Source organism: Geotrypetes seraphini, chromosome 7 (assembly GCF_902459505.1).
Source record: "Geotrypetes seraphini chromosome 7, aGeoSer1.1, whole genome shotgun sequence".
NCBI lineage: Eukaryota > Metazoa > Chordata > Amphibia > Gymnophiona > Dermophiidae > Geotrypetes > Geotrypetes seraphini.
Genome location: NC_047090.1, coordinates 92303787 through 92324045, shown reverse-complemented (window position 1 = coordinate 92324045; position 20259 = coordinate 92303787). Strand labels below are relative to the sequence as shown.

At 43.1% G+C, this 20259-nt stretch overlaps 1 protein-coding gene and 1 long non-coding RNA gene across 5 annotated transcripts in view; one reads left to right on the top strand and one right to left on the bottom strand.

The window, feature by feature from the left end:
- The window catches only part of NUBPL (nucleotide binding protein like), a 139775-nt gene extending 130290 nt beyond the window's left edge, over nt 1–9485 (top strand). For all 3 annotated transcript variants that reach the window (XM_033953030.1, XM_033953028.1, XM_033953029.1), the window contains exon 11: nt 8143–9485. In XM_033953030.1, coding sequence (XP_033808921.1) covers nt 8143–8205 — 63 coding nt within the window. In that variant the 3' untranslated portion in view covers nt 8206–9485. The remainder of the gene's footprint in view (nt 1–8142) is intronic.
- LOC117364138 overlaps nt 1–20259 on the bottom strand; it is a 62207-nt gene that overhangs the window by 30675 nt on the left and 11273 nt on the right. The window contains exons 3-4 of one of the 2 annotated variants that reach the window (XR_004540185.1): nt 1691–1872; nt 263–459 (exon numbers count right to left, since the gene is read on the bottom strand). This is a non-coding gene — a long non-coding RNA (uncharacterized LOC117364138). Of the gene's footprint in view, nt 1–262; nt 460–1690; nt 1873–20259 lie in introns of those variants that run through there. The other variant, XR_004540184.1, reaches the window with a different exon arrangement.

Here is a 20259-nt window from a genome sequence, read left to right as displayed (position 1 = left end):
AGCCTTAGGTGCAGCAGAAGGCTGAGGTTTCTGTTGCTTCTGTTGCTGCGGTTCCTTGGAAGGGGCTCGAGTGTAAGGAGCCGCTTTGGAGCATAACGGCTCTGGAAAACCGTAGTAGGGCGTGAAGGTTTTGTAGGAGCTGACTTTGGCTTTGGTCTGACAATGAAGCAAAAGATTTTTCATGATCTGACAACTTCTTAGTTGCAGCCTCTATGGATTCATCAAAGAGGCCATTGCTCTGACAAGGAATGTTAGCCAAATGGTCCTGAAGATTAGGATCCATGGCAATGGTGCGAAGTAAGACCAAGCGGCGCAGTGCTTCAGAAAAAACAGTGGCCCTAGCCGCCAGTTCAAAGGCATCATAAGATGACTGGAGAAGATGCAATCCAAGTTGTGACAGTGTATTAGTGATGTCTTAGAACTCAAAATGTCGAAGTAAATCCAGGTTCTTCAGAAAACCTGGAAGAATATCAATAAGGAACTTGATATAGATGGCGGCCAAACTTATACATAGTCTTATCCTCCTTTCCAGAAGGAACAATAGCATAGACCTTGGAATGATTAGCACTGTCATGCCCACTCTCCATCGCCCAACATTCCCCCCTTTCCTTAAAATTAAAAATATTTTTAGAGGGCGGTGTGCATGTACAAATTGGCCATTTTACCATGGGATGCCAGGGCGCGTTCCATGGTAAGCCTTTTTAGCATCTGGTAAGTACATGCTAGCACTTAGGGCTCCTTTTACGAAGGTGCGGTAGTGGTTTTATCGCACACACCAGATTAGTGCGCGCTAGCCGAAAATCTACCGCCTGCTCAAAAGGAGGCAGTAGCGGCTAGCACACGCGGCAATTTAGCGAGTGCTATTCCGCGCGTTAAGGCCCTAGTGCACCTTCGTAAAAGTTGCCCTTAGTGTTTTATTAAAAAGACCCCCTTGTAAGGAGAGCATTGCATGGCTTCTGAACATTCAGCACTAATGGGCAAAAACTTGTTATTATAGTGGCTTTAAATTTTTTCCCTTTTTCTTTTGAATTAATTATACTGGGGGTTTTTCCCCTTAAATGTACTCGTAGATACCTACTGTATATTTCCTTTCTCACGTTTTGAGATGCAAATTTATTTAAATGCTAATAAAAGAAAATGGTAGTGTAGGGCGGTGGTATTCAATCCAGTCCTCAGGGACCACCTGTCCAGTCAGGTTTTCAGGATATCCACAATGAATATGGATGATACAGACTTTGAAAACCCAACTGGCCAGGTGGTCCCTGAGGACTGAGTTGAATACCACTGGTGTAGGGGATAATTTTATAAGACAGAAAAAACATCTATACTTTTCTCTGTGCATGCTTTGTTAGATTTTCAAAATAAAAATGTGTGCATACTTCTGCTTTGAAAATTACTGTATTTTTCGCTCCATAAGACACACCTGACCATAAAATGCACCCTAAATTTAGAGGAGGAAAACAAGAAAAAAATCATTCTGAACCAAATTTTCCCTGCCAGGCTCTGGACCCAACCCCACACTCCTTGCCAGGCTCTGTACCCTGTCCCCCCTCTGGTGGTCTAGTGGTAGGCCGGGACAGGGCAGGCAGGCCTAGTGGCCAAGGCAAGCAGGGCCCCCCTCCCCGAGGCAAGCAGGCAGGCAGGGACCCCCCTCCCGAACTCCCCCCATACCCTCCAAACTCCCCCATACCTTATTTTAGTTCCTACGGTGGTCCAGCAGTACTGCCCTTCCCTCCGGCTGACTCCCAAGTCCCGAACTAGCTGCAGCAGCGTCAGAGCTGCCCAAAAGGCAGGCGCGAGCTTTTCGTGTGCTGCCGTGTGCTGCCATGTCCTGCGCCGTTCCATGAATGGCTGCCGTCAGTTCTCGCTATACTGTTAATAAAGGAAAGAGTTTTTCATTGTTGAATTATTCCTTTCTCAGTAATTCCTCTTATTTTTAAGATTACATTACATTATATTACGTGATTTCTATTCCACCATTACCTTGCGATTCAAGGCGGATTACATAAGATTTACTAGGAGGTTACAAGAATTGTAACTTTACATAAGACTTGTCATAGGAATTACATAGTAATTTTCGGAACTTGAGGTGATACATGTTGGGTAATTGTAAACATTTTAGATCTGAAAGGGGTAGAGATTGTGGTAGGTGGAGTTTGGGAAGGAACTGGTCGTGTTAAATAGGTTTTATGTATTTTTTGAAGAGTAGGGTTTTAGATAAAAATATGCTCCCATTGAAGAGAGAAAAATAAATATATATAAGCAGATTATACTGTATTTTTTCATAATCTTTTAATGGTATAGAAAGAACAGTTTATGTATTTAACAGATTCCTACTCCTTTATTTCATAAAAGATACACTTTTTTATGATCTGCTACTGAGTAGCTTGTTAAGGATACAAAGACTTTCATTAAATAATATAAAACATGGAGATATGTAAATATGAATTGAGGCTTAATAGTCCTCAGAAGAGTGTTTAAAACATGATTACCACATTATGAATATTGCTTTCTTGTACCATCCTAGTTAACTCTATTAATAATTGTAAGTCATTTTTATGAGCCCCAGTAGGCAGGAATTCTGTATTTAGATGCTAGAATTTTTTTTGATATTCCAAATTAAGTACACAGTGGTTGTCTTTCTGATTAGATTGTTGAGGTTCATGATATCCTCTTCTGCATGTTTTAAATAAAGCCACAGCTCTTTCTACCTACTCTGTAAATGTTCACACACACAAAGGGGCTCATAATCTAAACTTAAATATGTCTATAAACCCGCCCAAGTCGGCACTTAGATGATCTAAAAGACAGGTCGTCCAAGTGCCGATAATAATCGAAATGGCTTTTTAGACATATCCAGGGACATTTTAGGCCTCTGAATCCTGCTATGCACCCAGAGCTGAAAAGGGCATTTTTGGAGGAGTGGTTAGGGTGGAATGTGGGCTGACCTAGACTTAGTCGCCCTGCAGGTATAATCGAATGTTTGACGAGGCAAAAATACGTTGTGTGTTAGACGATGTACAAACAGGTATAAGTGCCCAAAAGATATCAAAAGTGATCAGGTAACCACTGCAGAGACAAAGTAAAGACCCACACACACTCCCCCAGTGTTCACTGACCCTGCTACACTCCCACAACGTTCAGAATAAAAATATACATCCTTGTCACCAGAACATCAGCACCTGGCATAGGAAAGCCTAATAGAGCTGCACAGAGGTGGTTTAAGTAGAGAGTAAGACCTAGGCCCATAAGCCACTCTAACCACTACATTCATGGTGGAAAATGTGAGCCCACCAAAACCCTATTGTACTGCCATATAGGTGCCACCTGCAACCATAAGGGCTATTGGGGTTATAGACAGGTGGGTATAGTATGTTTTGGGGGGCTCACCATAACCTATAAGGGAGTTCTGGTGAGATGTTTATATGGCATCCTTTGTGAAGTTCACAGCAGTGCCCTATAAGGTACCCCTCTGCTCTGTTGCCATGTCTGGGTGGCCAGTCCATCAGAATACTGGCCCTTTCCACGTCCAAAAGGTCTTGTTCTGGGCGTTTGGGATTTGGACAAATTTTTGTTTGAGAATGTGGTATAAAGATAGATGTAGTGGCGGTCTGGATAATCAAACGCCTGGACGTACAGATAGACGATTTTAAAATATATATATATTTTAGACATACTTTTCGAAAATGGACATTTTGCTGCTGACGACTTTGGTCCAAATCAGACTTAGACTTTTTTTTAATTATGCCTCTCCACCTATGTATTTAATGGAATTTAGGACACCCCAATTGCTTCACCTAAAATATGCCTGCCAAAGTTGCTTAAAAGTGCATGCATTCTTATCATACATGGGGTTATTTTATAAGAGGCATTTTACATACATATATCAAATATGCATAAAAATACATTTTTATAAGATTACCCCCAGATTATATGTTTAATCTGTACAATGATACAAATTCAAAGACAACTGAATGAACACAGAGTTATCTGCAAAGCTGCTACATGATCTTCAGTATACAGTACTTATTTCATGGACAATAATTTCTGAGAGGCCAACCATAGCATAGGTTCAATCAGATTACTTTCAAGGTTTTGCAGTTTAGCACTGATGTCTTGTATATTATCTCATTTGTGAACTAAAGTCCTGCAAACAATCTTTAGCTCGGTAATCCTCAGTCATCTGACTGGTTATGCTGCTTGTCAGTGGAAAAGGCAAAGTTACTGACCTATAACAAGGGCCACACATTCCGCTCCACTTCCTAAATAGGGCTGAAGCTAAATTTGGTGTAAGAGTGAGGAGACTTGCATGGCAGGTGGCTGTGTGAGAACAGCTGTAAACCTTAAGAAGAACCACCTTGGTTTTTCTGAGCTCTGAATGACCTATTTAATCTCGATGCAGTTGAAAGACACCATCCTCATACATTGTTGACGTGGAGGGGCATTTTCAATATGACATCTACTGTATATTCAAGTTTAGACATTTTCTGGAACACACAAAAAAGTGCTATGCCACAAATGCACTGAAGCCCATTCAATCCGCACCCCTGCTATTCGGCTTGATAACATAACATAAATCTTTATTTATATACAGTTCAAGGCGGTTTACAGGAAAAGTGGCTGACCTGCTGTTAGTGATCTGTAACCTGTCGCTAAAATCGTCTGTAGTACCTGAAGATTGGAGGGTGGCCAGTATTACGCCGAATTTTAAAAAGGGCTCCAGGGGAGATCCAGGAAATTACAGACCGGTAAGCTTCATTTCGGTGCTGGGCAAAATGGTAGAAATGATTATAAAATTGTGGAGCACATAAACAAACATGATTTAATGAAATGGAGTCAGCATGGGTTCAGCTGAGGGCGATCTTGTCTCACAAATTTGCTTGACTTCTTTGAAGGTGTGAATAAACATGTGGATAAAGGTGAGCCACTTGATATAATGTATTTAGATTTTCAGAAAGCTTTTGATAAAGTTCCTCATGAGAGGCTCCTGAGAAAATTAAAGAGTCATGGGATAGGTGGAAAAGTTCAGTTGTGGATTAGGAATTGGTTACTGGATAGAAAACAGAGGGTAGGGTTAAATGGTCATTTTTCTCAATGGAGGAGAGTAAACAGTGGCGTGCCACAGGGATCTGTACTGGGACCAGTGCTATTTAACTTATTTATAAATGATCGGGAAATTGAAATGACGAGTGAGGTGATTAAATTTGCAGATGACACTAAACTGTTCAAAGTTGTTAAAACGCATGCAGATTGTGAAAAATTGCAGGCGGACCTTAGGAAATTGGAAGACTGGGTATCCAAACAGCAGATGAAATTTAATGTGGACAAATGCAAAGTGATGCACATTGGGAAGAAGAACCTGAATCACAGTTACCGGATGCTAGGGTCCACCTTGGGGGTTAGCGCCCAAGAAAAGGATCTGGGTGTCATTGTAGACAATACAATGAAACCTTCCGCCTAATGTGCAGCGGCAGCCAAAGAAGCAAACAGGATCTGGGAATTATTAAAAAAGGAATGGTTAACAAAACTAAGAATGTCATAATACCCCTGTATCTCTCCATGGTGCAACCTCATTTGGAGTATTGCGTTCAATTCTGGTCTTCTTATCTCAAGAAAGATATAGTGGTTCTAGAAAAGGTTCAAAGTAGAGCAACCAAGATGGTAAAGGGGATGGAACTCCTCTCAACTGAGGAAAGACTAAAACAGTTAGGGCTCTTCAGCTTGGAAAAGAGACAGCTGAGGGGGAGATATGATTGAAGTCTACAAAATCCTGTTTGGAGTATAACGGGTATGAGTGGATCGATTTTTCACTCTGTCAAAAATTACAAAGACTAGGGGACACTCGATTAAGTTACAGAGAAATACTCTTAAAACCAATAGGAAGAAATTTTTTTTCACTCAGAGAATAGTTAAGCTCTGGAACGCGTAGCCAGAGGATGTGGTAAGAGCGGATAACATAGCTGGTTTTAAGAAAGGTTTGGACAAGTTCCTGTTATTGGGAAAGATATGTGGGAAGCCACTGATTGCCCTGTATTGGTAGAATGGAATATTGCAACACCTTGGGTTTTGGCTAGGTACTAGTGACCTGGATTGGCCACCGTGAGAATGGGCTACTGGGCTTGATGGACCATTGGTCTGAACCAGTAAGGCTACTCTTATGTTCTTAAAATTGTATAGATTGCATAGATGCTAAGAGGCCCTAAGGAAAGTTCTTGGGGTGGATGGGAAGAAAAGCTGTCTATAGGCAATACAAATTGCTTTTAGACCCTTTAAGCAAGCTAATATTTATGCATTAGGGCTTAGAAAACTAGCACTGCCTTACTGTTGGCTAGGTTTAATGTAATCATACATCTATAATAATAAATCCCTAGAGCGCGCATGCGCTCTTGATAATTTGTGATTCTTGGCACCGTGAGGTGTGCTTCTGTGGCAGTATTCTATTTGACACCTCACGGCGCTTGCAGGGGCTGGAGGCGCGTGCGGTGGCTGAAGGCGCGCGACTGTGCTCTCTCCAAACCTCCCGGCTCCAGCGGCGTAGGCATCACTTTAAACACGCTGCTTCGCACCCTTCTACTGCCGATTTCCTCTGCCGTGTCTCTGATGACATCATCGGAGACAGATGCGGCAGAGGAAATCGGCAGTAGAAGGCCGCAAAGCAGCATGTTTAAAGTGCTGCCTACGCGGCTGGAGCCCGGAGGTTTGTCGGCGGTGGGAGGGTCAGGAGCAGGCCAGATCGAGCAGGACAACGGCAGTAAAAGAAGGGGGAGGGACCAAACGGAGCAGGGAAGGGGAAGGGAAGAGAAGGGAAAAGGGGGTGGGGAAAATGCTGCTACTGCTACACAGGGACTTGGAGAGGAAGGGAAATACCGCTACTGCTTCTGCACAGGAAAGGGGAGGGGGGATAGGAGGGAAATGCTGTTGCTGCTGCATAGGGAAGTGGGATGGAAATGCTGCTGCACAGGGAAATGGGGAAAAATGACAGACAGACAGCGGGAAGGAGGGAGGCAGAAAGAAAGAAAGAAAGACACAGGGTCAGGGAGAGGGACAGAAAGACAGACAGAGAAAGAGGGCCAGGGAGAGAGAGAGAGAAAGTCAGTGGGCGAGGGAAAGGGGGCTGCTTTGGGGGGGGAGGTATGCTGGGGACAGACAGCTTTGCTCTGGGGGGAAGACAGAAGGGGCCATGGAGAGACAGGAAGAGGGAAAGGAGGCTGCTTTGGGGGTAGGGGTGTTCTTGGGGCAAACAGCTTTGCTCTGGGGGGAAGACAGAAGGGGCCATGGAGAGACAGGGAGAGGGAAAGGGGGCTGCTTTGGGGGGAGGGGTGTTCTTGGGGCAAACAGCTTTGCTCTGGGGGGGAAGACAGAAGGGGCCATGGAGAGACAGGGAGAGGGAAAGAGGGCTGCTTTGGGGGGAGGGGTGTGCTAGGGGAGACAGAAGGGGCCATGGAGAGATAGAGAGAGGGAAAGGTGGGTGCTTTGGGGGGAGGTGTGCTGGGGACAGACAGCTTTGCTCTGGGGGGGAAGACAGAAGAGGGCCATGGAGAGACATTTGGGGGGGAGGTGTGTGCTGGGGGGCAGACAGCTTTGTTCGGGGGGGGGAGGGGGAGACAGAAGGATACAGACAGCGGCCAAGGAGAGAGAGATAAAGAAACACAGACAGACAGACACATCTTTACTAGCACCCGTTAATGTAACGGGCTTAAAGACTAGTACTGTATATTCTGTCTATGACCTCTGTCCGATTGAATTTAGATAATTGTTTTAAGCTTGATATATTTAGGACAGTTTTCAGCTCTCCTGCTTAGCTTACAGGTACACAGGGTTTCCCTTTCAAAAAGCACCATCTGGCTATTGCTGTGGGAAAACAAAAATTAAAAGAAACAGCCATGGGGGATTTCAAAATGAACCTACCTCTAATGCCACAAATTTTTCTCATGGGGAAAAGCCTGCATATTGTTGCCAACTTTGCATACTTCCTTCTGCATAGGGCCAAAGGCAGATTTCAAAGGGGAGTTTACCATAAATAAACTTTTGTTTGCCCATGGAAATTGCTTTAAAAATTGTTATTATGCATTCTGTATATTTTTTTAAACTTGATAACAGAAAGCAATATGTGCATATGTGTTTTTCCTTTTTTTATTTTAGGCGAAAGTATATCTGAAGATTGCAACAGAAGTTGCTAGAAGATTACCCATAGCTCCAGAATAAAACCATGGAATAGAGTTCTTTGTGTTTTATAAGAGGAAGTTGCTTCTAGAACGCTTTTGTGAAAAAGGATAAGCACCTGCTCCTGGCCCCAGTGGAAAAAACACCATGAAAGAGCAGCTTTAGACTGATTATTGTGTACAAGAGCTGAGGAGCATCAAAGGAACAACGACTGATATGTATTCTACTCTTGAGGACTTTTTAAACATTTTGTAGCTGCTGGTGTGCTATTATGTGGAATTTACCAGATGTTACAGATACCATTTTTGTTAATTTTATATATTTCTGAGATGGCTGTTTGTACAGCCATTCCAATACATAATTTCATTTTTTTCCAACATGCAGAATGATCAACCACAGAAATCTTGGTAAGCTTCTAGCTAAATATAGTAAAGTCTAGATTTTTCTGAGCATATACAGGTATTTCCATATAGTTTTTGCAGCATGAATCTTGTATTTTTCATCATGCCGTTTTTCTTTCCCTGTTTTCAATATTATTTTTTTTTGTGGTGCAGGCCTCTTCTTTTGTACCTTAGAATCTTATGTATTTTTACCACATTTTTATTTTCTTCAATGTCTGTTCTGCTGCTTATAGTTTTTTTAAAACCACCAGAGAGGCTTTGGCAGCTTCTCGTCAACTACTTTTACTAGTGCAAAATTTTTATTGGATTTTGTATATACATGTATATATTTATTGTGTCCAAAGCATTTACTTTTCTTGCAATTGAAAGATATCCAAGATGGAACATCAAAAACTTAGTCGATAATTTCCTGCACCAAATTTTTCCAAATTCTATAGCAATTATAAGGCCATTTTTTATAAATTTGCATAATGTTTGATATCTGTCATTAGTTTTAAAACTGTCAGTTTCTAAATTTTAAAAATAAAAATAGGGAAAGTATGCAGTGACATGGCTTTTGGGATGGAATGCAGAATTGATAGAGGTATGTGCAGTGCATATTTGGGGGGTTTAGTCAGGGTGGGTGTATATGTAGCACTTAGGAAGTATGGGGGAGATGAATCTGAAGGTGTTTTTGGTACCATCCTTCAAAAATTCCTTCAGATAATTTTTGTTGTCTCTATCTGCTTGTGCTGCTGGGAAAGTGAGAAGGCACTTTTGTAATAGAGCAGTGGTCAACACTCTTAATAATTTCTCATAGAAGGCAAAGTAAATGTTTTCAGAAACTCAGCTGTTTGAATATTCTGATCCAATGTTTTAATCATCTGACAGGACTACAATTTTTTCTATCACTTCTATATGATAAATATGGTACTTTCTGGCCTTCCTGTTGAGTGTTTTTGTGCTTATGGACAGTATGATGGACAAATGAACATTAGTCTCCTTTACATTATCCTTTCCAGACATACAAGGGGAAAAGAGTAGCCTAATGGTTAGTGTGTGGCCTGAGATCAATTGGGTTCAATTCCCACTGCAGCTTCTTGTGACCCTCCATTGCCCCAGGTACAAAACAGATTGTGTACCCAGTAGGGACTGAGAAAGTACCTGCATATAATGTGCACAGCTCTGCGTACATCTTGTACTATAGAAATGATACTAGTAGTACATACTCCACATAAAAAATATATTTATGGAAGTAACAAAATGGTAAAAATAATTTCCAAAAGTGCAATATCTGTTTTTCAATTTAAATCATGGAACAACAACAATCAGATCTGGCAATTTTATATTCCACTATAAATCACATTCAATATCGCCACTACTCCATGGATTATACAGGCCAACAACAACAACAAAAATTTCTTGGTGCCTTGGGTTCTTTGACCTGTTCCTTGAGTTAAAATATACAATGTCACCTCAGTTACGGCTATAGAAAAAATAGACAAATATAGTGCAAAATATAGACAGCAGATATAAATTCTCAAATCTGACACATTTTGATCAAATTGAAAATAAAATCATTTTTCCTACCTTTGTTGTCTGGTGATTTCTTTCTTTCCTTCCTGAGGCCTAACAATTGTCCCTTCCTCCCTCCCTCCTATGTCCCCCTCAATGCCTTCCAGCCTTTGTCCTCTTCCTTCCCCCTTCTCCCTCCCCCCGTTGTCTGGTGATTTCTTTCTTTCTCTCTGTCTTTCTATCTTTCCGTCCTCAGGCCTCCTTCATTCGCTCCCTCCTATGTTCCCCTCACTGCCTTCTAGCCTTTGTGCTCTTTCCCGCTCCCCCCAAGCCTGCCCGCCGCTTACTGGATTTAATTACCTCCCGCTACTGCCATTGTGAAGACACGTTGCCAAAGGACAAGTGCTCCAGACTGGATGAAATAGCAGCAACAGAGGGGACGCCTGGCTCAACAGCAGGTCGAACTCATCAGTGCGGCACCACAAGCCATGGCCTCGCTGTGGCCTGAGAGCGAGGGACGATCAGGGAGCTGGCACAGAATGAATTGCTGGGAAGGGCCAGGCGGTGCAGTGATTGCACACTGCTGGCCCAGAAACATTACCCCTGAAATCAATTCTGACATCGGAGAGAAGGTCTGGGCTGACTTTCTCTCCGACGTCAGAATTGACGTCGGAGGTAAGGCTTCTGGGCTGGCAGCGTGCAATTACTGCACCCACTTGGCCTTTCCCTTCCTCTACTTGTGGCGGCAGCATCAGTAGCAGTGGCAGGCGAGAAACCCTGATCTAAGGTAATGGGGGGTGGAGGGTGGATTGGTTTGGGTATTCGTTCCATAGGATGCACCCTTTTTTCCACCCACTTTTTTTGGGGAAAAAGTGCATCTTATGGAACAAAAAATACGGTACTTCCTGTATGTTAAAGTGAAATATAGCATAAAAGCAAATTAAAAGAGTAATTTTATCCGTCTTGATTGCTTAGATAGTCCCTGCTCAAATGAGCTTACAATCTCCTTTGTGACTGTGTACAGCATTGTGTACGTCTGATAGTGCTCTAGAAATAATTAATAGTAGTAATTTTGAAATATATTTTCTGAAAACCTATCTTTTTTGCAGAAAGCAAATCACATGATCCATGGCTCATACTTATGTGATTAATAGTGATACTTTTGCTTTTAACCTACCCAAATCCAAGTTTCTAATAAGGAACAAATGAGCTAGTTCTGCTTTTTCATTTCCTGTTTCATACTGAGAAATTCCAAAACCCCTTTTGACTGATAAAGATCCAGGACTTTCCTAGGTCTTCACTCCTTCCCTGTGATTTTGTGAACTTCCACAAATACATGTCCTGATAATTCTCTTGCTGTGCAGAAAGCACAGTTATTTACCATAATGGATGTTATCCAGGGACAGCAGGCAGATATTCTCACATATGGGTGACATCATCCACGGAGTCCTGGTACAAACAGCATTAAAAGTGTAGTATCACTTTAAGTTTTTAGAAACTTTGCAACTGCCCACACTGCATGTGCGAGTGCCTTCCCGCTCAATGTAGACTCGCAGTTCCTCAGTTCCGTAAGCAAGCTAAGAAGCCAACCAGGGGAAATGGGTGGGTTGTGAGAATATTTGCCTGCTGTCCCTGGATAACACCCATTACGTGCTGTATCCCAGGACAAGCAGGCAGCATATTCTCACATGTGGGACTCCCTATCTTACTACAATGGGATGGAGGGAGAGTTGGCCATTAAAGAATAAATTTTTCAATACTGCTTGGCCGAAGTGACCATCTCGTCTGGAATAGGATTCCAGACAGTAGTAAAATGTGAATGTATGAATTGAGGACCAAGTAGCAGCTTTACAGATCTCATCAGTGGGAGTGGAATGTAAGAAAGCAACTCTATATACTCTTATACGACCCCAAGTTGTAGCCCAGCCTGAGCATAGCTGAAGGCAATACAGGCCGCCAACCATGTGGAAATAGTTCTCTTGGATACAGGCCGGCCCAACCTGTTAGGATAAAAGAATAGGAACAGTTGAAGAGATGCTCTATGTGGCTTAGTCCCCTGTAAGTAATAAGCCAAAGCTCATTTGCAGTCCAAAGTATGAAAAGCTGTTTCTTAAGGGTAAGAATGAGGCTTGGGAAAAACCACTGGAAGCACGATGGATTGATTCAAATGAAATTGTACGACTACTTTTGGGAGGAATTTTGGATGGGTGCAAAGCACTACTTTATTATGGTGGAATACTGTAAAATGCGGGTCTGCCACCAGCGCTTGGAGTTTGCTCATTTGATGAGCAATAATGGAGAATAGAAATGCCACTTTCCAAGTGAGATATTTGTGAAGAGCCGAAGACATTGGTTGAAAAGGAGGCTTCATCAGTTGAGGTGATGTGAGAGGCGGTTTGATATTGGAAAGTCCTTTCATGAATCTGAAAACAAGAGGATGATTAGTCAAAGATTTACTGTTGGCTGGTCCATGAAAAGAGTTGATAGCATTAAGATGAACTCTGACTGAAGAGGTTTTAATACCTGAGTTGGATGATGAAGAAGATAATGCAATACTGAATTAATAAAGGAGGCTAAAGCATCATGATGATGAAGAGTACCCCACATAGAAAACATTGTCCATTTCTGTTGATAGCATTACTGTGTAGAATGTTTTCTGGATGCATCCAAAATGAGACAGATAAAAGTAACATGGACTGAAGAGCCCCAATGCTGAGATCTAGAACGATGCACTGAAGGAAGAGGACTTTTGTGAAGTAAGAACTCGATGTGGAAAGCTAGTATGACATCCTCTCACAGGAGATCCTATAATAGAAGCCTGATGCTTCGATGGAGCAGTCACAGAAGTACCATGAGGCTCCAAAGAAGTGAGATCAAATTGAGCCGGTACCGAGAGAGTTGACTGAAGGAGAGGCATGAAGTGTGACTTAAACACATTGGCAATCTCCCTGCGGAAAAAATAATTGAGCTTCCCTTGAAAGGATTGCACCAGTACTGATGATTCACCAGCCAGTACTAATGGTGCTGCAGACTGCCTCGATGTGGGTGACTTGGGAGAGGATGCACCCCACATGAGAAGACAGCTTGGAGATCTGCAGATCGATGACGTTGTCTTGTGGCCTACATCGAGAGACTCGCTGTCGAGGCCTGCGATGTGTGCTGAACAGCAGGTGCCAGTACTGTAGGTATACCAGCTGGTACTATTGGTGCCACAGGTTGCCTCGGTGAGGGTGATCTCGATGAGGATACACACCTAGATGGAGAGACAACCTGCAAGTCCATGGATCAATGGCATCACTGAGAGGTCTGCATCGAGAGACTTGATGCTGTAGAGACCATTGACGCTGGGAAGATGAGGTGGTAGCTAGCTTTCCCAATTCTGGAAGAGGTCCCATTGTCGATGCTGACGTCGATTGGTCTCATCGACTCCATCTCCGAGGATGGCTATATGTCCATAGGAGAACCAAACAGCTTTTCTTGCTGAATTCAACTGGCCTTGAGAAAGAGCTTTTGAAGAGTGGAACACCTAGTACAAGATTCAATGGCCAATAATGAGAAACTAGACATCATAGGGATCACGGAAACATGGTGGAACGAGGAAAACAAATGGGACATAGTACTGCCAGGATACAAACTCTACCGAAAAGACAGGACTTACCAGAAGGGGGGAGGAATAGCACTATACACAAGGGATACAATTCACTCAACCACTGTGGACACAGCAGAGACAAATGCCCAACTGGAGGCATTGTGGATCAAAGTACCAGGAAGCAACGGAGCCGAGATAAAGATGGGACTGTTCTACCGTCCACCTGGGCAAACTGAAGCTGAAGATACAGAAATGGTAGCCGAGCTGAGAAGGGAATGCAAGAACCCAAACACCATAGTTATGGGAGATTTCAACTATCCTGGGATAGACTGGTGTCTCGGAAACTCAAAATGTGCAAGGGAAACGGAGTTCCTGGAAGCAGTACAGGACTGCTTCATGGAACAACTAGTCGAGGCACCAACGAGAGGATCAGCGACTCTGGATCTGATCCTCAATGGGCTGAAAGGCCCCGCGAAGGATGTGGAGATCATAGGACCACTAGGAACCAGTGACCACAACATGATTCAGTTCAAAGTGCAAGTAGGACTACCTATGGGAAAGAGAACCAAGGCAACAACATTTAACTTCAAGAAAGGGAACTATGATGCCATGAGACAAATGGTGAGAAAAAAGCTCAGAAACAGCTCCAAGGAAACGCGGACTGTGGAGCAAGCCTGGTCCCTATTCAAGGACACAGTAAACAAGGCACAAAACCTATATATACCAAGATTTAGGAAAGGTTCCAAGAAAAATCAGACAAAGGACCCTGCATGGATAACCAGTGAAGTAAAGAAAGTGATAGGAGACAAGAAAAAATCATTTCGGAAGTGGAAAAAGGACAAAACTGAAGGAAACTGGAGAGAGCACAGGAAGCAACAAAAAGAATGTCACCGAGTAGTCAGGAAAGCCAAGAAAGAGTATGAGGAGAGACTAGCCAAGGAAGCAAAAAATTTCAAACCATTTTTCCGATATGTGAAAGGGAAACAGCCAGCGAGGGAGGAGGTGGGGCCCCTGGACGAGGGTGACCGGAAGGGAGTGGTGAAAGAGGAAAAAGAGGTGGCTGGTAGGCTAAACAAGTTCTTCTCGTCGGTCTTTACAATAGAGGACACATCCAGTGTGCCAGAACCGGAAAAAATCTTCAGGGGAGATCAGGAGGGGAAACTATCATGCATGGAGGTAAGCCTCGAAGACGTTCTCAGGCAGATAGATAGATTAAGAACGGACAAAGCTCCGGGCCCAGACGGGATCCACCCGAGAATACTGAAAGAGCTTAGAGACGAAACAGCAGAATTACTGCAGCATATTTGCAACCTGTCCTTGAGAACAGGGGTAATCCCGGAGGACTGGAGGATAGCGAATGTTACACCGATCTTCAAAAAAGGATCGAGAGGCGACCCGGGAAACTACAGACCGGTGAGTTTAACCTCTGTTCCGGGGAAGATGGTCGAATCAATGATCAGGGAAGGTATCAACGAGCATATAGAAAAAAATAATCTGATGAGATCGAGTCAGCATGGTTTCTGTAAAGGCCGATCATGCCAGACAAATCTACTGCATTTCTTTGAGGGGATAAGTAAGCAATTGGACCAAGGTGACCCAGTAGACATTATATATCTGGATTTCCAAAAAGCCTTTGACAAGGTGCCCCATGAACGCTTACTGAAGAAGCTGTGGAGTCACGGGGTGGAAGGAAACGTGTACAGATGGATCAAAAATTGGCTGGCGGACAGGAAACAGAGGGTAGGAGTAAAGGGGCACTACTCTGACTGGATAGGGGTCACAAGTGGTGTTCCGCAGGGGTCAGTGCTGGGACCGTTGCTGTTCAATATATTTATTAATGATCTAGAAACGGGGACAAAGTGCGAAGTTATCAAATTCGCGGATGACACAAAACTCTCCAGCAGGGCCGGAACTGTTGAAGAATGCAAAGAACTGCAGAGCGACCTGAACAAACTGAGTGAGTGGGCAAAAAAATGGCAGATGAGCTTCAATGTGGAGAAATGTAAGGTCTTGCACATAGGGAAGGGGAACTACATGTACAGCTATACGTTGGGAGGGAGGGTACTCGGGGAAGGAAGCCAAGAAAAAGATCTGGGGGTATTGGTGGATAACACAATGAAGCAGGCGGCGCAATGTGCAGCGGCCTCAAAAAAAGCGAACAGAATGCTGGGCATTATCAAAAAAGGTATCACTACCAGAACTAAAGGAGTTATCCTGGCACTGTATCGAGCAATGGTGCGCCCACATCTGGAATACTGCGTCCAATACTGGTCACCATACCTCAAGAAGGACATGGCAATACTCGAGAGGGTCCAGAGGAGGGCAACGAGGATGATAAAGGGTATGGAGAACCTTTCATATGCCGAACGGTTAGACAGGCTGGGGCTCTTTACCCTGGAGAAGCGGAGACTGAGAGGGGACATGATAGAAACTTATAAAATCATGAAAGGCATAGAGAAGGTGGAGAGGGACAGATTCTTTAGACTAGCAGGGACAACTAAAACAAGAGGTCATTCAGAAAAACTGAGAGGAGACAGATTCATAACGAATGCAAGGAAGTTCTTCTTCACTCAGAGGGTGGTGGACACCTGGAACGCGCTTCCCGGAGAGGTGATAGGACAGAGTACAATTCTGGGGTTCAAAAAGGGACTGGATGACTTCCTGGAAGCGAAAGGGATAACAGGGTACAAATAGAGATTTACCTTACAGGACATTGAGTGAACAGGGTATGGGTATTTTAAGTTAGGTAGGGAACACTTTCAGGTCATGGACCTGGGGGGCCGCCGCGGGAGCGGACTGCCGGGCACGATGGACCCCTGGTCTGACCCGGCAGAGGCAACGCTTATGTTCTTATGTTCTTATGTTCTTAATCGAATGATCAAGCCACTAAATACTGAAGGCACCAGCTATGAGGGTCCGTAATGGAAATAGGTTTTTGACACTGGCAGCACTTCTTAAACCCCGTCGCAGGCTTCGACATGGGGAAAACTTATTCAGTTAGATTAAACTCAATGATTAATAAGAAAGTTTGCCGAAAGAAAAAACCTGAGACAGAGCCTGAGGAAAAAACAGACAGAAAATAAAATAAATATTCTCTGAAATTATTATTATTATTTTTACTTTAGAAAATAAAGAAAAACTTGAAAAGAAACACTCGAAAGAAACGATTGCTTAATAAAGCAGAAAAGACAGAACGGGAAGGCAACAGCAACTGAAAGACTCAGAAAAAAATAGACTTCTTTGCTCTGCAGAGAATGAAGAATTGAGGAACCATGAGCCTACGTCGGGCAGAAAGGCACTCGTGCATGTGCAGTGCGGGCAGTTGCGAAGTATCTAAAAAAACTTAAATTGATACTTCACTTTTGATGCTGTCAGTACCAGGGTTCCGTGTATGACGTTACCCATATGCTGCCTGATTGTCCTGGGATAAATAATGATGCATGTCCCTCTCCATTTCTTTCTTGTCCCTACTTCTCACCTAAGTGACCATGGAAGTTGCAGGAAAGCAGTGACAATGACAAAAGAAAGCACTGTTTTTCTTGTATTTGTGCATTTAGCTCACATCTTTTTTCCAAGATGAGTTGCATTCACATTTTTTCTGTCCCTAGTGGGCTCACAATCTAAGCTTATACCTGAGGTAATAGAGGGTTAAGTGACTTACCTAAGAACATAAAGGAACCACATTGGAATTTAAACTAAGCTCCCATGGTTCTCGGTCCACTGTTCTAACCATTAGACTACCCCTTCATTCTGATTCTCTTCTGGCAGAACATTTGGCATTATTACCACCATATTCTGGACTGGAAAATAGCAAATGTCTGGACTGGACTGGAAAATAGCAAATGTCACACCTATCTTTAAAAAGGGATCGAGAGGTGACCCGGGAAATTACAGACCGGTGAGTTTGACTTCAGTACCGGGCAAGATGGTAGAAGCACTGATAAAAGACAGCATCTGTGAGCACATAGAAAGAAATAGGCTAATGAAAATGAGTCAACATGGCTTCTGCAAAGGAAGATCATGCCAAACGAACTTGCTGCACTTCTTTGAAGGGATAAACAGCCATATGGACAAAGGGGATCCCATAGACATCATATATCTTGACTTCCCAAAGGCCTTTGACAAGGTACCACATGAGCGGCTACTTAAGAAACTGTGGAACCACGGGGTAGAAGGGGACACATACAGATGGGTTAAACATTGGTTGGCAGGCAGGAAGCAGTGGGTTGCAGTGAAGGGCCACTACTCAGGATGGAGAAGGGTCACAAGCGGTGTCCCGCAGGGGTTGGTATTTGGGCCGCCGCTGTTCAATGTATTTATTAATGACCTGGAAACAGGGACAAAGTGCGAAGTTTTAAAATTTGCGGATGACACCAAACTCTGTAGCAGGGTCTGAACTGTAGGGGAATGTGAAGGGATCTGACCAAACTGGAGGAGTGAGCGAATAAATGGCAGATGAACTTCAATGTGGAGAAATGCAAGGTCATGCATATAGGGAAAAAGAATCCGATGTTCAACTACACAATGGGGGGGGGGTTTGGTACTGGGGGAAAGCAACCTTGAAAAGGACTTGGGAGTGTTGGTGGATACAACAATGAAACCGACGGCGCAATGCGCAGCGGCCTCTAAGAAAGCAAACAGAATGTTGGGTATTATCAAGAAGGGTATTATATCCAGAACGAATGAAGTTATCCTGCCGCTGTATCGGGCGATGGTGCGCCCGCATCTGGAGTACTGTGTCCAATATTGGTCACCGTACCTTAAGAAGGACATGGTGATACTTGAGACGGTCCAGAGAAGAGCCACACAAATACCATATAGGGTATGGAAAATCTTTCATACGCTGAGAGGTTAGAGAAACTTGAGCTCTTCTCCATGGAGAAGAGGAGACTCAGAGGAGACATGATAGAGACTTACAAGATTATGAAAGGCATAGAGAAGGTGGAGAGGGACAGGTTCTTCAGCGTACTGGGAACTACAAGAACAAGAGGACATCCAGAGAAATTGAAAGGGGACAGGTTTAGAACCAATGCTAGGAAATTCTTCTTCACACAGAGGGTGGTGGATACCTAGAATGCGCTTCCGGAGGGTGTAATAGGTCAGACTAAATTATGGGATTTCAAAGAGGGACTAGATAAATTCCTGAAGGATAAGGGGATTGAAGGTTACAGATAAAGGAGAAAGAAAGGGTATAGATAAAAAAGAAAAGGGGTTTGAAGGATATAAAGGATTAGGGAAGAACAGGTTCTAGACAAAAAATCACTTTACAGGTCATGGACCTGATGGACCTTTGGTCTGACCCAGCGGAGGCAAATTCTTATGTTCTGATATCTCTGCCCCTGACCTGCCAGTCTCCAGCTCTGCTTGTCATATCCCATAAGTTCATTGGCAAGAAACACTTCAGAGAATTCTCTCCAAACTGCATGGTCTTTACAAAAGGAGGACCTTTGGCACCACAGCACAGCTGAGTGAAACTACTCATGGAAACAATTGCTTGGACAGATTAGTACTGTTATTTCTCATGTCCTCAATGGAGCAGACACCCATCTAAATAATGCTTTCCATTTTGGAAATCTGAAAAAAGCACAGTTTGAGCAGGTATTATAAGGGCAATTCTATAAAATTAAAAATCGAGTTTATGCACATTTTGTGTGTATGTGTAAATGTTTAGAATAATCTTTAATTTACAAACACAGGGAACTCCACACATAATTTTGTTCAAAACCAAATATAAATCCTGTCACAAACACTCCTCAGAGCGGAGTTGGGAAGTGACAAAACTATGCTCTGGCATGTCCCCTACTACCAGAGGTTTCCTCAGGTCTTCTACTGAGCCTTAGGTAACTGCCTAGGCCTGGAAGAAAAGGGTAAGTACTGGCTTCAACCATTCAAATATCACACTCAAGTAGAATTTCTCCAAGTCAATAATAGTCTTTATTCTGACTTCAGGGTCAAAAGGATATGGCAAAAGCAAAACTCATTCAGCTCTTCCCAAGAAGAAAACAGTTTAAAAATAAATAAATAAATAAAGGAAAAAATAAAACACATACAATTTGTTTTGCTTGAGACCATCCACTGGTTCAGCCTTGAAATTACACTTGCTTTACAGAAAATCAAAAAGACAAAAACTTCCTTGCTGTAGCAGTTATGTATAGGCAGAAAAAAGCATCCACAGCAAAATGTACACAGGAGTGTGATAATTCCCAACAGCAAACAGTTTGTATACTCACTGAGACTCCAAAGAGAAGGTAAGCTCTGCATAGTCTCCCTGGTTACAATAGCAACTCTTGGTAGGCAGCACAGCTGAAAGAGTTCTTGTGATTGCTTCTCAGCAACAGCAAACACAAATTTCAGCATACAAAACATTCACTTTGTTCCAGTGTTCTTGGTCCCAAATTAAACATAAAAATAAGCAGGCTGCCAAAATGCAGGTAAGTAACCTTAGCCAGGAAATATTGTTCAACTCAAAATTTAAGAACCAAAGCATAAAGCAAACTTTGCTAGGCAAAACCCCACCAGCTGCAACACAGCTACTCACTGGTTTAGTTGATTTCCATTAGCTCTGCTTGGCTCTGTGTTAGGGCCAGCTTCCTGGATTTCCATTTTCATAGA